This window comes from Battus philenor, unplaced genomic scaffold, assembly GCF_028537555.1.
Source record: "Battus philenor isolate CCGP_79_NKW_IND1 unplaced genomic scaffold, ilBatPhil1.0.hap1 SCAF_1, whole genome shotgun sequence".
Lineage (NCBI taxonomy): Eukaryota > Metazoa > Arthropoda > Insecta > Lepidoptera > Papilionidae > Battus > Battus philenor.
Window position 1 is genome coordinate 4282494 of NW_027181661.1, and position 17969 is coordinate 4300462.

The 17969-nt window shown below is 33.4% G+C and overlaps 1 protein-coding gene across 1 annotated transcript; it reads left to right on the plus strand.

The window, feature by feature from the left end:
* The first annotated feature begins 6280 nt into the window (after positions 1–6280).
* LOC137926460 (nuclear receptor subfamily 2 group C member 1-B-like) lies at positions 6281–17427 on the plus strand. The gene is made up of 7 exons (XM_068770096.1): positions 6281–6405; positions 8629–8744; positions 13188–13592; positions 13959–14120; positions 14752–15120; positions 15613–15759; positions 17189–17427. Exons 1-7 carry the CDS (start codon positions 6281–6283, stop codon positions 17425–17427), a joined length of 1563 nt encoding a protein of 520 aa, XP_068626197.1.
* The last annotated feature ends 542 nt before the right edge of the window (positions 17428–17969 follow it).

Sequence of the window (17969 nt, forward strand, 5' to 3'; positions counted from 1 at the left end):
TATAAAAACAAATCAGATGAGTTAGGCAAACATAAACAAATATACATGAAAATATATAAGAAGGGTGATAAATACAATATACACACGAGGTTACTAGTAGAAATAAAGTCAAATTTGATGTACTATTCTCTAAGCTTCAATAAAACTAGTAACCATGTATGCTCTCTAATAAAATTTATTATAAATCCTCGGTCATCATACGATGATATTAAAAGTTCACTAATGAATAAATAATATGGCCCTCCTATTTGGGGGCTCCTTGTTCCCCTATATTAATTTATGATAGGGACATGGCTTACGAAATATTGTCCAGTATTCTGTTCTTCATTTTTATTCTTCAGTTCTTCATATAAATTAGCATTTTCTCTTCTTCCTTCCTTTGCAATATATTTCACTGCATAACTTTTATTTACATTCTGTTCATACATTACCTTATATACGTCGTCATATTTCTAAAAAAAAAACTGATTATGTACATATATTTAATTATAATTTTTTGTATTTATTGTATATAGTATAAAGGACTTTTAAAGCGATAATAAAACTATTTATTTGGTAAACATGTCATCGAAATTAATTACAAAAAACTTGATTGAATTTATTGCGATCTCTTCTCAGATTTAAGAGATTTTTTTGCAATTTATCAATAGTTAAGAAATGACATTATCAAGTTGCGAGTTTGATAGTAGTTTCAATCAAAACGAATTATTCCGGCGCATTCTTGATGCACAAAAATTATCATTATATTTAATTCAAAATGGAGTATATGTGCTGGTGTGTATAAGCCATCTCCACAGAGCATAGCCTCTGGCATCTTCCGGCGGCCTTTTCAAGTGATAAAAAAACTCGAAAAAAAATTCGCGTTTTAGTTCCTCGCCGTTATAAAAATAATAACTGAATTACAAATTATTTTTGTATTTCTGCCTTAGATTCTAGATGAATTCTGTGGTCTCCCTATTATTTTTCGGGCTAGTTGCAATTGAATCGTAAATATGATTACCCGTATGATTTACCTCTTTTGCGCAATTATGGGCAGAGGTTCATTAAATACTTAAAGAATTAACACTAAAATAAACTACAATCTGAATTGTTTTTAAAGTGTGTATAATAAAATTTAAATAAAAAAAGTTCTAACTTATTAATATTCTACAGAACTTACTGAGTTGGATATCAAAATTTATTAATATTATTATTAATAGCCTCGACTTCTCTCCATGTGCTACAAGGTCCATTATACATGGATGAAGAAAATAAGTAGCTGTAGAAGTGCGAAATTATAGCTAATTTGCTGTCAATAGATGTACTCCCTATCTAAAAATCAATTGTTAAATCTCAATTAAATATTTAAAATTATATAGACATTGAATAACATAAAAAATAGGATTTTTTAATATATTAGTTTCACACCATGAGCGGGTTATTTGGTGATATTGGGCACTTGACCTTCCTACTTGCTACATTTTTGAAAATCTACATTTTTATATAATCATTATATAGTTTATATTTACTACTTAAATAATTATAACCAAATAACTTTTAACCTATTTTATATATAGCTCGTAAAAGTCGAGATGTGGCAATAGTTTATCGTCGGAGACAATCCGACGACGGTTTACCGAAGTGTAGCAGCCCCACGCCCTCCCTAAATGTTTGCATTAGATAAGATCTAAAAAGAAGTATTGTGGTATCTAAATTTACTTAAATTTACATAAATAATTTCTAGTTTTATCTTAGTACATTGTTTTCAACGACCTTCGTTTCTTTTTCTATTAAATAAAATAAATCTCAAATCAATAAATAATTAATTTGAATCTTACCCAAACTGACAACCAAGGTATTTAACACAAACACGAAGCCTTTTTCTTAAAGTAGAGCGAGTGACTCACCTAGCTCATAAGATTCTTTAATTTTCCGAATATCTCCTCGTCCAATATCTTTCAGGGCCTTAAGTTACAGGTATAGGACCAATATGTGTTACCAAAGACGGCTTACGTCTCTGAAACGTAGTCTTTCACTTTTGGTATCGTTGGCAAGCTCACAATCGCTCTACGAGCTATCTGCATAAGGTGCTTTTATCATATCTCTACTTGATCGAATAAGGAATAAGCAAATCCTTTGATAAACGAAAGTAAACTAACCGTGAAGGCCTTAAGGTTCTAGAGTGGTCGTTGTTTCGGCCGATGAGACTCTTGCAGGGCATGGGTCTCCCCCAAACATATCCATGGGGGATATATCATAACCGCCACGCTTAACAGCGAGTTAGCGATAGCAATGTGGTATTAAAGTACGCAGGGGACGTTGTTGCCTATCTTCTGGAACCTCGTTCATGCGCAGCGGCATTCTTATGTAATTAATGCAAAAAGTTTGATATAAGATTGTATCCCGGGATTCGATCCTGCTACCTATGATCACAAGTCACATGCCTCTACGGCTGGAATACCATTGCTCAGTTGAGCTGGTACCTTAACAAGGCTATCAGAGGACCTTGTTGATGAGAGAAAACCAACCAACGTTAATCGCTGGATGCAGTTATCTTTTTACTTAATTTTATTATAAATTTATGTAGGAGGCCTGTATATATCAGTTGGTTTCCTACGGCTGAAATCATGGTGATGATGACGCCGTAAAAGTCGCTGATAGTAGTAAGACTCAATGCATTCTCATTGTTAGTATAATGTCGATTCTACAGCTACTTTGGAACAGTTATTTATAATATTGGGTATTTTCTTATCATGACATAATTTTATTACAATGTAGGTCACAATCAAAATCACAAATCGATATGTAACAACGGAAGACGTTTTAACCTTGCCGATGTATGTATCGACTTCTATCAAGTTTTATCTGCAAAGCCCTTGTATTAGGAAAGTAACTTTGATAGTTTTAACAGCATGTTAGAAAAAATCGTTATCATTTTTCAATCAAACAAAACGTATGTTTACGTCTACATGGCACATTCAAAAGTCAAGCATAGCAATTACACCGTACCGCAGCGTTTACCATTAATAGATGATTAGCGTCGGCGGCGATTCGTTGGCACCATACGGTGTAATTGCGGCCCGCACATACTGCGTAACGAACAGACCAAGCGACTCTATACGCGGGGCCCTAACATAATAACTGTCGCGTGGCGTAATAATGAACGGGCCAACATCGATTTGTATCGATATGATCGTATCTCGATAATATATTGTACCCACACACATTAACATTTTTAACCACTATCTCATATACGTTAGAATGAGGTTACCGGGTTTTGATTAATGAGAATGCGAAAGGATTTATAAGGACTAGGATCTCTTCACCATAGGAGACTCCTGTGCTCGGGCTATCACAGTTTATTTCCCTGGCGATAGGTTGATGTCTTCCGTAATACAGTACGCGGAATACAGGCATAATGCTCTGAAGGCGTTTCGTCTAAACCTTTAAGTTAATATCCAGCTACTTCGCGAACTTAATTAACGTCCTCTCAACACACCTTCCAGGAGAAATTCATAAAATTCTTTCTTAGCTAACCTTTATTTTACAAAATAAATATTCCTACCAAAATTCAATTCTCTAAATTTCATGGTTCCAGAGATATCGTGATGAGTCAGTATATAGGTGATATTCTAATATGTATATATCAATGAGTTAGCTCAACGAAACCCTCAGGTGATTCGACTCGGGCTTATATAAAGGATTGAGATACTGCCGAGCTCCTTAGAAAGTAAAAGGATCATATTTCCTTAAGATACTGATCACAAGAGCCGACGGGATCCTGGCCTGGGCTGTGTTTCGAAAAATGGGATATCTTATTAAACTTATGCGTGGAGTATACATTAGACTGTTGCCAATATTACTATCATCTACAAGACCTACTTAGGTTGTTGACCATTTGTGAAATTGTATATTCGGAACTGTGATAAAATTTTTCATATTGTGGTTCTACGGACATACGTATCGCCATTAAACCTTCAAGATAATTCAAGAAATACAAACATGAAATAAATTTCCAAATAGATTATTTTTTTAGATCCAGAGATAAACTATTACTTATGTTTTTTTAAAAAAATATTTCCAATTTTGAACTTAAAGTTGAACAATTGGAATTATTGGTACAAAAGATATAATTTACTTTTCTTTACTCCAGATATATTATATATTGCCAATTTTCAATGCATCAACTGTTATAAATAACAAAAAAATATCTTTCAATAACTTGAAATTAACTTAAATCTTTACGTCGCAAACATCTAGCCGGTGTAGAAATTGATTTTATATACCACCGAAAATTCCGATAAATGAAAATTAATTTATTACCTCAAAGCTTTCGAATCAACACCGATGATAAAGAAAACATAATGACTTTGTCATGCTCGTAACTTGCAAAACTGTCACCGTAAACATGGCGAAGAGATAATGGAGGGGAGCTAGTCCCCCGGGCGTGAGAAGTTCCAGGTGTTGTGGTCGGTGCCAATGATCTGATGGCTTTTCAGTTTAAGACTTACCTACATTATGATTCTTTTTACGTGCATTGGCAATGAATTTGATGAACACGTGAGATTTCGTTTATCTGTTGTCGACGATTACATTATAAATTTCATGAAATCGAACTGTAAGCAAATTACTACTGCATATTTGTCGAATTTTCATCTTTATAATTCTGGACGTAGAGCACCTCTCATAGGTTTCCAATAAGACTAGTTGGAAGCTGGCTGCACTATCTTGGGGATTGACGTCCTGTGCTGCATTTTCTGGTCTGTAATCTTGGCCTTTGAACTTTAAGACCCCAGGAAACAGCACTGCCAATGACTAAAAAATACCCGTTTCATATATACACGAACACTTCTTGCGGACAACTCGTTATTGTCGCTTTATAATATTGAGTAGGGCGAGTGATGCTGATATTCAGCAAGTTTGTATCAAAAGCTCGTTTGAACGGCAAAGCGTAGATGGCAGGATAATGCCCGTGACGACGCCGCACCGGGGCCTAATTTGAATTGAGAATCGATTATTAAACGCGCGTGTACGATGACAGGGCGATACTCTTTCAAAGTCACCGCAAGTGTCGCGCGATATCAGACATATTGATTGACCCATTGTGAAATCAAATACTTTATGCGCATATATTTAAATGCAATTTCGCAACTATCTTCCAACGTGTTAGAAACACTCTTCTATAATTTTAAAATGATTGCAATGTTTTATCTTTTACAATAAGCAAATAGAAGTTATCTATCGATGAGCATTTTGCTGTAAAAGTGTAACGAATTTTTTAAAAAATATTTCCATGATCATGTGAAATTTAGCCGTAAGACATCCGCTACTCGACATAGGCGTCCATCATAGATTTCCTTATTATGTATTCATATTTCCTTCCTATTTAAATTGTTATTTCTGAAAGTTTTTAAAAAAAACTAATAATTAGTGTCAGAGAAAGTTTTTTTATTGCTCTGCGTGTCCGAATGCAGAATAAGGTTGACGTCATTCTTCACACTTCCCTGGCAAATTAAAAATCCTAATTGGGAATTATAAAATTAAGTAAAATAAAATAATGGTGACATCTCCTGACTAAAAGTAAAGCCTACGAAACGAGCCCAGCGACCATCTATAATAGCTATCTACTCAGCTCTATAAGATATAACGTTCCCGATCCATACTTTATGTCATCTAATATTATTTGTCTCTGTGTATTACATAGCTCTATCTCTTTATAAAAATATTTCTATCGATGTTATAATTAAATATTATATTTCGTTTTAATTTAAAGCAAAAATACATCTTAAAGCGTTATTGAAATAAATTTTGGACATAATTAACAAGTCGGTCGTTAGAAAAATCACTTTAGAATAAAATTAGTAAGTAAGAATTAAAATAGCAATCAAGTAACTCATGAAGTCTTCTTGGAAATAAACTTATTATTCTAAGTATATATATATATATTTAAAATTAAAAAAAGTATAATCTGTGGTTAATCGGCCGATAAGATAAACAAAGATCTTTAAAGCTCGTGGATCAAAGAAAAAAGGTTCGGGAAACTCAATTTTATACTTATCAACCGTTAACCGACGATCAGTTATAAATAAAAATTAACATTGTATTAAGTGTTAATCAGATGTTGCTCTTATCAAAAAAAATCTTTTACAATGATTAACAAGAGATTAATCGTAAATAAAAATAATAGGCCTTTTAAAGTGGACGATAGTGTTAAAAGTCTGATAGTTATCTTTGTGTATAAATCAAGTTTTTTATCATATTATTATACATATTACGTGTAAATTATTTTGTGAACCAGATGATGGAAATGAGAGAAGGGAAGCCGGAGAGCATGTGCAGAGTTTGCGGAGATAAGGCGTCGGGGAAACACTATGGTGTACCCTCTTGTGATGGTTGCAGAGGTTTCTTCAAAAGGAGCATACGCAGGTAAGTCTTACGTACAGGATACTTACAAAACAAATGAATTACCGCTCCATCGTCAATCTTTAAGATCAGTTTCCATTTCAAAGTAAACATGCGCTATTACGTTTGGGACCAAAAAAGGGGGGAAGAGCGTCCTAGAAAATGTGATAATAATAAATATAATATATACTTAACTTTTTAACACATATATTTAAACGTTGTGAAACCCCTAATCAGAAAATAATTAATTTGCACTTTTTTAATATCAGATAACTATTTATTAAGTCAGAAAACTGCCAATATTTAGCCACTTCCGCACATGCAGTCGTAGTCGTGCAACAAAGTGCACCACCCGCCAGCCCGCTGATAAATGCGCATGCGGCAAAGATTTTTTTTTTTAGTTTATTAGCTCGCGGATTTCGGATCCGCGAGCCCTGAGTCCGGTGAAGCTGTAAAAGCCAAAATGGCTAACAGCGCCCATCAACTTTCGAATATAGCCAATGCGAATTACACTACTGCCACCGTTAAATCACTCAACACGTATTTCACCCCTCCACGGGGCATCTTCAGGGATTATGTTACACCGATTAGTGCTAAACACAGAGTGCTAACTATTTGTTAAAACAATACAGTTATTTTTGAAAAAAAAATATAAGAGTCCCAATTATTTTCAGGACAGCCTTTACATCCGTAAGCATCCACTATAGATCCTGAGGTAGTTCCAAGGCATACTTACTCATAAAAAAGCTTGGAACAATTGCCTTGCCGCTATGTCATATTAAATCCGGTTAGCCTTAAAATAACAATTGTTAAATAGCACTCATGATCAACGTTATCCTTCGAACTGTAGTACCGCCAATGTTGAACACAGAACTCCCCTATAAATTTAAATTAACACCGGATAAAAGCGGCCTGCATTCACTGCCTTCCTACAATCTTAACAAGATGTCATCACTCTAGAACCTTAAAACACCAATTACATATACATGACATCTAATAAAAGTATGTACAATACTTTAGAGTATTCTTAAATATGAATACTAAACATATCTAGTGACAGACAAGCCGAGGTCCTCCCTTAGACCCTTAAACTCAGTCTCATCGCAGAAAACACACTCTGTCTGTCTTCGTCAGTTTGTCTTCATGAATTGAATGCGTAAGTGACTTAGGAACTAGGCGGCCGGTCATAAATTCCGTCGAATATTTCTGGTTTAAGTTTGCAAAATATTTAGGGTTGAATTTATTTGAAATAGTTTTGTCTATGGAAGTTTATATTTTTTGACTACTAGTAAAGATTAAAACTTAGCGTTAACATACTTCTAGCTCAATATAGGCAGTTATTGGTATTTCGCGTGTCGGCGTGTCTTAACAACGATTAACAAATCAATTTTTTTTTAATATTTAAGTGATTTCAATTTTCGTTCACTTTTCAGTGCCTAATCTAGATAAATTTTACTTTTAAACTTAAATTACGACGTTTCAGCCCATTAATGCCCACTGCAATGGATAGTCCTCTCCCAAAGATATCTATGGGGAGATAAAACATAATCGCTATATATAGCAGATGGAGTGGCGATCGCAGTGTAGTATTACGGTACACAAAGGTCGCTGCTACCAATCCTCTGAAAACTAGTTTGTGAGCAATGGCAATCCTATCTAATTAACGCGCAAAATTTTAATTATAAGATTGTAATCCAGAAATTAAATCCGCGACTTACGATCGCTGGTCTCAGTCCTCTACAGCTAGGCTATCACTGCTTGGATTTAGGTTTTATATTTTAAAACTTTCTAAACAAAGGTTTTCAATTACTGATACATCTTGATTTTTATATCGGAAAACTAGATTTCCAAAAGACATCGTACTGTCAAAGGTTATCAGCCTGCTACAGTCTAAAAGGTATCACAGATTGATCAATTCATTCATTTGTTCGGTTACTGGCAAATATATTTTTATATCGGATAGCACAAATATTATATCTTTATGAATAATATCTTCACTGACGTAAAAAGTTTGGCAGTTAGGATGCTTGGTACATTAATTTATTTTAGGGTTTGTATACGAAAAAAAATTACGGTTTTACTTTTTTTTTAACGTTAATTTACTTTTATCTATATGGATACCAGACGTCATTTTGATAACTCGATTTTTTCTATCAAATAATAGACGTTGCCAATGCATTTACAAAAATTGAATACTCTGGAAAAAAGGTATTGAAAGTTTATAAATATAATTTTATTGGTTCACAGGAATCTAGACTATGTGTGTAAAGATGGCGGACGATGTGTGGTCGACGTGAGCCGCAGGAACCAATGCCAAGCTTGTCGTTTCTCCAAGTGCCTGCGCGTCAATATGAAAAAGGATGGTAAGTAATAAATAAAATAGACTCACCATAAAGATATTTGTTCCGATCGCGAAGTTATTCCAAATTTAAAATACATTTTTAATTTAAAAGTGAAGGTTCTGTTAAAAATGTACTAATTACATATTATCAAATTAATTATTTTTATATAAAAATATTAAATTCACCAAACTTAAACCCTAATTGAACATTATTTAATAAAAATAATGCAACACTTGCGTGTAACTTACTAGAACTGAATAAGGCATACAAATTAAAAATAAGCAATGTATGCTTTTTTAAAACTAAAATTAAAGATAAAAATATTATCCTTTATTTAACATTAGAACTTTCAAGATATCTTTTATTGATCGTCAACTTTATTTTAAATCTATTTTATTTTTGCCTTTACTCTGTTTCGCGAGGTTTTGTAGTTATGTATAATCAATAGTTTAACAACATCTATTTACAAAAAAAAATAAAGTTTTATATTGGTTGTCTTATATTCTACATTTTATGTTATTACACACCATAACAAAAATAAATAAATATAATAGGTCACACATAATAAATAAAAATAATAAATAAAATATAACAACGACTGGGTAGTCGTTGTTATATTTTATTTATTATTTTTAAAATTAAAAGCAATCTCTTCTAGACTGCCTTTGTACGAATATAGAAGTAACGGAAATTGCAACTTGAGGCTTATACATAATATAAAAGAAAAATTTCAAAGTAAAGTATACTGGAGTAAGTACACTTAAGTATATCCATAAATATGTATACTGAAACTCAAATATCTTTCTAATAATCGGGAATACGAACATCGGTAAACGAAGAAAAGTAACCCACACACTTGCTATTCAGTTGTGCTAAACAACTGAATTGCAAGTGGAGACAACGGACCGGCAAGAGCAGCGTAAGACGTCCACCCATAAGGTAGTCAGACCTTGCAGTCGTCAGAGGACATTGGATGGAAACCAATTATTCCGGTTCATATCTCTTCCAAATGAAAATCTATAGGAGAGACATATCTACTACCGATAGATGTCCTACAGCTGAAACGAAGATTATGTTACACACATATGAATAAATACATACAAAAATATGTTCGAATTTTTTTATACAAATAAAAATAAAGTAGTAGTCAGTATTGTAACATTTAATTTTAGAGGCTAAAAAATGTTCAATTAGCATATTTTTAAAGTATTAAACTATATATTGTGCTTATTTATCATAAATCGCCTGGAAATAATCTCGGCAACTAAAACCATTACGTGCGAGAAATGGCGCGGTGAAAATCGTCGACGGATGCTCAAGCACTCGTCTCAATAAAGTATTTATCCAGGCTGCTCCTCCGCAGCATGTCTTTTCCATTAGTCGACATCTGAAGTATTTGCGGTACATGAGTGTCAGTAAGTGGCGATTGATAAAAATCGTGGGAGTGGCGCGTGGTTTTTCATCTGTTCTCCGGTACAGTCGCACGGAGAAGTGTGAATGGCGTGTTTGTGAACGCGACTGTACGGCGCAAGCTGCTTGTTCGCACGACGACATATTGCGGTGTACGGTAACAACCCTTGAGCTTTTGCGTTAGGTTAAAACGCTTGGGGAAGGTTAAAATTTTTGACTTGTTTGTTGTTCAATATTTTATAATAACGAAGGGAGCGTACTGTTTTCGCTTATAATAATGAAATCAATCGACATGCGATCGTTTAGGAAAAAATTTGAACTTTTTAATTTATTTTCTTTCCGTTAAAAAATTTTTGTTATTTTAATTATTTATAATAACGTAACGTATAATTTATTTGGCACATCAGGCAGAAGAATAAGAAGGTAAAGATTTGTCTTTATCACTCCAACCTCTTTGTACATACATATAAAAATAGTATCTATTTCCCGCTAGCATCGCGAGGCTCACGCTGCCTTTAATGTTTGTAATTTTATAAAAAGTATTTTTAGGCATTTTTACATGACAAAAAAATATTCCGTCCAAGTTAAATTAACTTACACTAAATAGAGTAATAGATTGACAATATGTATTTTTGTAATGAGCTTATCTTTGATATTCATACTAAATTTCAAGTTTCTAATCCTTTATGTTATAGATATCGTGAAGAGTCAATAGGTTGAAATCTCCTATATTTTAAGTATGTAGATTTATAACCAACTTTGTTTATAAATATTTCCAAAAAATCCTCAAATGATCAAATTTGACTACAAAAAAATCTCGTCTAAATTTTTGTGGAGAGTAGAAGAGGTCTCAGATGAGGGCGCGTTTTTAACCGTCGCAACTTTAAATTGAAGGTTGCCACTATAGGAAAACTCAATTTAATTCTCAACTAACGTTAATATAACAGTTGAGTTTAACTAAAAATGAACGATTGTTCCAACTCCTCATAGAAGAAACCAAAGCAAACCTAATGAAATTATTTTTTCGTAATTCCTTTCACAAATATCTTAAATACAGTAATCAAGCAATTAATCAGACTTTGTTATAACTTAAAAATCTTTCACATTGGAATTTTTTGTAGTTTTATTCTGATATTTTTTTTATTTAGTGCATAATTATTCAGAGGCATTACTCGTACACGAGAGTTTATTTTTAAAGCATCTTTATTATGACTTTTGTGTTAAAAGGTTGAAATAATCGTATAATGAAAGTAACTGATTTACGAAATAATTATCGAAAGTTCTGAAAAATTTGCGTTTGTACATTTAATATACAGAGAGAGCTGTCAACGGCAATGGCGGCGAGTATTTACATGGTATGGTCGGGATCGCAGGGCTCCGCGATAGACATGTTTGCACGACACTCGCTTTAGGGGCCGCGACGTGTTAGGTCTTACGTCAACCGCCGCTCGGTAAATTAATATCACAATGATACCGTTTTAAAAAGGGTCAAATTTCATGAGCAAATATTTCGAATGGCAACGTACGATAATAATTGATAGTTTGTTTTGTTTTTATTTGCTAGTTCTGCACCATAATTATTTTCTACCTTTTGATTTATCATCACATCAGTCATAGGACTTCCGCTGCTGCACATAGGCCTCCCCTATTAACCTCCAATAGAACCGGTAGGAATCGACCAGCATCTAGCGTGTTTCAATGACATTACCAAGTTCGTCTCTCTCTTTGGATTAACTGTTAAATATAATGAGAGTAACGCTAAAGAAATAGTACTAACCTTTTACCAGTAGCCATAAATATGTTCTATATAAAAAATTGAATAATGATTTGTCAAGTTTTCGTAATTATTATAAATTATTTAATGGAATCAGGCGTTACCTTACGAAAGTCCATCCTAAGTAAGAAAAGGACCAACGTTTAGTCACTTCCGCACATGTGCGCATTATTATAAATTAAACAACTTTAAACGTGTTTACTATATAAATTCTTTAGAATTTTACTTCAAGTTGCAAAAATTCAAATTCAAATGAAAAACGTTTTAACATCCCATGAGACATTGTCTTTAACATTAAATTTATTTGTAATAAAGTAACGGTTAAAATCGATATAAATAGAATTTTTATCTATAAAACGATTTCAAATAATTTAATGATACAATTTCATTACAAGTTAGACAGATGATCTTGTACAGGTCCTCGGAAAATTCGGAATGCTTCGAACTGACTGTGGAAAACTATGGGGAAAATCTATGTCCAGTAGTTGACGTCTACTGTTTGGTATTTTTTTGCTTCTTCTATAAGCGTCGTTCTTCTTTATATGTAGTATCGTGACCTCGTCTCTCTAATTTTCGATTGTTGGACTCATGTATGACGTCGTATCATTTTATACGTGTCTAGATCGGTGCGAACTCAGATCCAGTATGCTATAGATGTAGATTCAGTATGATCAGTCAGTATGCGTCCAGGGGCTCTTTAGACATCTAATTTGACAGAAATCATCAGCTTCGATAACCTACATATCGGTCTTCCTCTTGGCAATTTTTTAAAAATAATGGTTCGTTTTAGATAGTTGGTGAAATCCGTCTAGTGATTTTGAGTTGCTTAATAGATGTAAACAGGGCATATTATAAACTTTTTTTATATTATACGTTTTTCAATGAACGTCTTCGATGTTGTTTTAAAATGATAAGCTGAAATTTAAATTTATACAATTGTTGTTATTCATTACTTGGAGTCGAGACAAACTTCGTACTACAAAAAGTTATGTGTAAAGTCGACTAAGAAAAAATAATTTATTCGAGATGTATTAGCGTAAAATGATCGCATTTTCAGTCAGAAAACATAAGACGAATAGACCGTCGGATTGGTATAACTTTTTAATACCAAATAACGCTTAGATGTACAAGTCTTCTATGGTGTACTCTAAAGGAATTTACTAAGAATGTGATTATATTTTCATTGTAATGCTAAATATCGATTTTTTTTATTTGAAAGATTGGGGTATTTTTTTAATTTACATTGTGGTTAATTTTTACTATATAGAAATACTTTTCAGCGGTCCAAAACGAACGCGCCCGACGTCCTATGCTCGCGAATCAGCAGCATTTCACGATGCCAAAATTGAGCTACAATTTCGCTCGCCACCCAAGCATCTTCCCTTCAGACCTCGCCGTGTCCAGCTTTCCCTCACCCAACTATAATACGGTCACCTCTTCGGAAACACGCACTCCTAACGCCTTCCACGAGTTCCTAAGATATCCCGACGCATTATCACCGGATGTACAACTCGCCCCACTTCTAAGCACTCACGTGAGCTCGCTGAATACACTCAACCCATACAAAATCCCTCTATTTCCCACACGCCTTCACTATCCGACGAGTGTCGGGTATTTCCCGACAAATATTTTCTACCCACCCGTCAGCTCCGAGAGCTTTCTGCATTTTGATGCCGAAAGTAACAGTAAGTATACTAAAATATTTATTTATATACGTGTTGCTTAAAATTCGCTTTAACTTCTTGTATATAGTTCTCTCGCACTTCAAAGAACATGTAATTTAATTTCTTTCTTGTAACTTTGTTTCAAAGTTGAAATCGTAAGCGGATTTATTATAAGAAAAAATCCTTATTTACTAACCCTCATGTATCTAGATACATGAGGGTTAGTATGTTATATATTATAAACATACCGAGCAGAAACACCTAACACATATCGAGCAGACATAATACATATTAATTACTCTTTTGGAATTATTTTTATATATTTAAAAATTATCGCTTGCATGTCTACTTGTAAGTACTAACTAGAATGCTTGCTTTCCATTTCAGAACCCGCTATGGACCTCAGTTTTCCAAAGGCATTCCAGCCTTTTCAAGACAGCATACGAAAGCCGGATCCGCAGCTTCCCGACAAAGCAAAGGAAGACGAAGTCTCCAGTACTGAAGAAGCTTGTAAAAAGGACCATTCAATCGACACGCTCAATAGAATTGGTGAGTATAAATGGTTAATAACGGCATCTATCTACATAAATACATTTATTAGAAATTTCGACGTATGCCGCCTAATGATATAAAATTTGGTAGGAATATTCCTTTTTATGTGTAGAAGGCGGCTAAGAACGGACTTTACAATATTCCGTCCCGTAAAAGTGGTTGAGGGAGCGTTCATTTAGCTCGCCGAACGAGTGGGAGAAAATTAATCTAACTATATAATTTCAATAACTAACGAGAGAGACCATGTTTTTGAAACAAATGATATTGATCTTTATTATTATTTATTTTGAACGAACGTTCTTTTTTCTCTTTACTTCGTTCTCTTTCGTTCTTTTCTTCGTTTTAAATAATCGTTTTTAAGTACGTGCTAACCATATACGTATGTTATCTTTTATGCTGGCGATATATGTATTTTATTTGGTAAAAGAAATCTTTTTAGTTACTAATTCTATAAACGTGTAAAATTAAATTGAAATAATATTAATTTATTGCGAATTGTTTTGTTATTATGCGAATCTGTTCTTTGCTGCTTATTACCGCATTGCGAAGCTGCCAAAAGGCTGATTACAGTTAACTTAATGTAATTATTCTTTAGCAAACTACTATATTTCTTTTCTCTTTTGCTTAGATCCGAAGATGCAATTGTTTTACAATTACCAACCGCCTGTGAATTTTGTAACAAAGGATAAATCTTTATACGATCGCGACTCAGAGAATCCGTTTAGATATTCATTAGAAAGGGACAAGACTGTTCAAGAGCCAGAAAGCACAAAAGGCTGCGACGATAAACCACCCATTTCAATAACCCGCGAATGGCACGGCGGGACTATATATGACAGAAACACCAAATTGCTTGTGTCGATCGCCAAATGGCTCCACAGTGTAACAACACTGCATCAAATGAAGCAAGATGAGAAAATGTTACTTCTGTACAGTAACTGGAAAGAATTGTACGTGTTAACAGCCGCCCAGCACAATTTTTATTTTAAAGAAGAAGGTACGGGGCTTTTTTATTACATTTACAAACATATCTTTAAAGGTTCCTATGTATAGTATGTAAGACCTTTGTATTCATCAAGATTGCTCCAAAACCATAGGGATTAAGAACTTGAAATTTAGTAGGAGTATTCCTTTCCCTTGGGAGAAGTCAGCTAAGAACGTTTTTTTAACTTTACTTTGGGAGTTAAGGGGGTGGGAACTTATCGCCGTAATATCACTATATATACGGGTTAAAAAAAAGTGAACCGTTGTTGTCACTTATACAATGACTACTTAAATCATAGTAAATGCGAAAGCCGTGTTCACATTGACCAGGCGAAATAAACCCTCCGGAATGTACAGAAATATCTCTGTAATTCAGTGATGAATCACTATTTACTTTACAATCAAACCAATGAAATTATTTTAGTGTTACACCATTGCTTAAAGTTAAACTTTAGGTCATTCGAAACGGTTATAAAGTACCAAGTGCTATATATATTACTTACAGATTTTTTGACATCGGAACTAATACGGAAACAACCTCAAGTGAAAGAAGAATTTAAAAGCTTAATATCGCTCGTCAAAAAAATAAGTAAAAATCATTTGGACAATATAGAGTTCGGCTGCCTAAAATCGGCGCTTCTGTTTAGAACAGGTATTATTTTTAAAATCAATATATAAACACATCGCATATACTAAGACACATTTACAGGGTATTTGTTTATAAATGTAAAAGCTTTATTGTATTTTCAATCTTCTGAAATATGTATTTTTTCTATTGAAATGCAACAAGCCAATAATTCTATCAATACAAAGCCTGTAAAGAAAATTAATTTTATTTTCTTATTATATTGGATATAGTGTACCATACATTAATTAACAACAATGAGCTATACATTCACCCCTTCAAAGCTGTAACACCTCTAACCAATCACTCCTTAAAGTGAACGAACCTAACGTTCACTTTAAAAAACGACATCATTGTCTGTCGGCCTAAGTTTGTTTTGTTATTAATAAATCAAATCGGTTGACTTATCCCGTCACTGAATCAATTGACATTCTATTAACGAAAAATTTGATTTATAGCATTCTTGGCCGTTTTAGCCCGTCCACTGCTACACATAGGCTTTTCCTAATAATATCTATGGAAGATATACCATAATTACCATGCTTGGCAGGCGGGTTGGCGACTGCAGTGTGGTATTTTTTTATCTTTGATAAAATTTAAAATAACCAAAACATAAAATGTAAAATAAAAGATAAGATAAAGTAAAAATAATGTGATAACCAAAAGATGTGATAGTAAGGAACGACGCGAAGGAAGTGAGGCGATGAATGAACGGTAGTAAGAAAAAAAAGATAGAAATTGTAGAATGTAAATAGAAGATAGATCATGTGAAGTATGACAGAAGAGCATGGAAATAAAAAAGAAAAGAAAGTGAATCATTAAAAGATAATAACGTCTCTGTCCTATAAATAAGATAGGGGAACGAGAGCCCCCGCTGCACAACTACGAACATAAGTCTAAGTCCTATAATGCTGTTTTACTACAGCTTACTGCATACTTCACACGAACGAACTATTCTGTACCCAAAAATAATGAGTTTGGTCAATGTCTCAACGGATACTTTCGTTTGTTCAAGCCTACCGAAACTACATTGTTACTTCTTATTAATAATATAGTGTCGGTAGAATCATCACCATCTTATTAGCTATAAGAGTTCCACTCTAAACATAAGTCTCCTACAAGAAAAGAACTGCATCCAATGTTTTCAAACCTGAAAAATATCTTCTGTACACCTCATGGGCGTACGTCCCACGCTGTGCTTGATGGTCTGTGGTATTTATTCAAGAACATTAAGGCCCCAGTAGCCATTTGTTTTGTGCTTTATGGAACCTCCACAATACGACTTCAATCTGTCAATTCACTGGGCTATGTCGGTCACTTTTTTACTTTTAGTAAAATATATATGTTGTTCTTATTACTTCTTACAATGCATATTAAATCATTTCATAACATAATAACAAAGATGTAACTTACCGTTTGAATTATGACGAGATTTTTAACAATTAACATTTCGCAGATACCTTGGACTGTCCTGCACCGAACCACATTGAAAAACTGCAAGGTCAAACTTTGATGACTCTACAAACTCACTGCTCTAACAAGGACTCGAATCGCTTAGGGAAACTTATGTTGCTTCTGCCAAGTGTATGTTACATAGCCAACCAAGGACTGTTAGAAAAAATGATCTTCCCTACCATTACAGCAAGCGGAATCCACGAGACACTTTCTCATATACTCTTGTACACCTCGTTTTAGATTGTATAACTGTACAATTAACTAAAAATTTCTATTAAATTATTTTTTTCGAAACATTTTATATGAGTTGATATATCTCTGTATTGTTTATAACTATATTTATTATTGTTTACTACTACATTGTTTATTTTAAAGAAAATTAATCATTTAAGGTCGCATTTTTGCGACTAAAAGAAGAATCTCCCAGGCAATCAAATAGAACGGATATACAACAAGCAAACACATATTTGACGATGTTGATATGAATAGACTGAAACCTATTTTTTTGCGGTTTTATTTGTGAGTTTTTTTGTGCGGTCAATGAAAATATTAATAAAATACATATTTTTCTCTTTTATGCGATCTTTGCCCACCGCATAAAATAAGTTTGAGTGTAAAAATAAAAAAGAATAAATTGTTATTCTGATTGAAATTCTAACTGTGGTGGATTTACGTAAAATTTACGATTCTGATAATGAATCTATTGTGTAAGTTTATTAATTGTTCTGTATTTAAAATAAAACAAAATTGAATCTCACTACGAACAGTCCATATCGAAACAA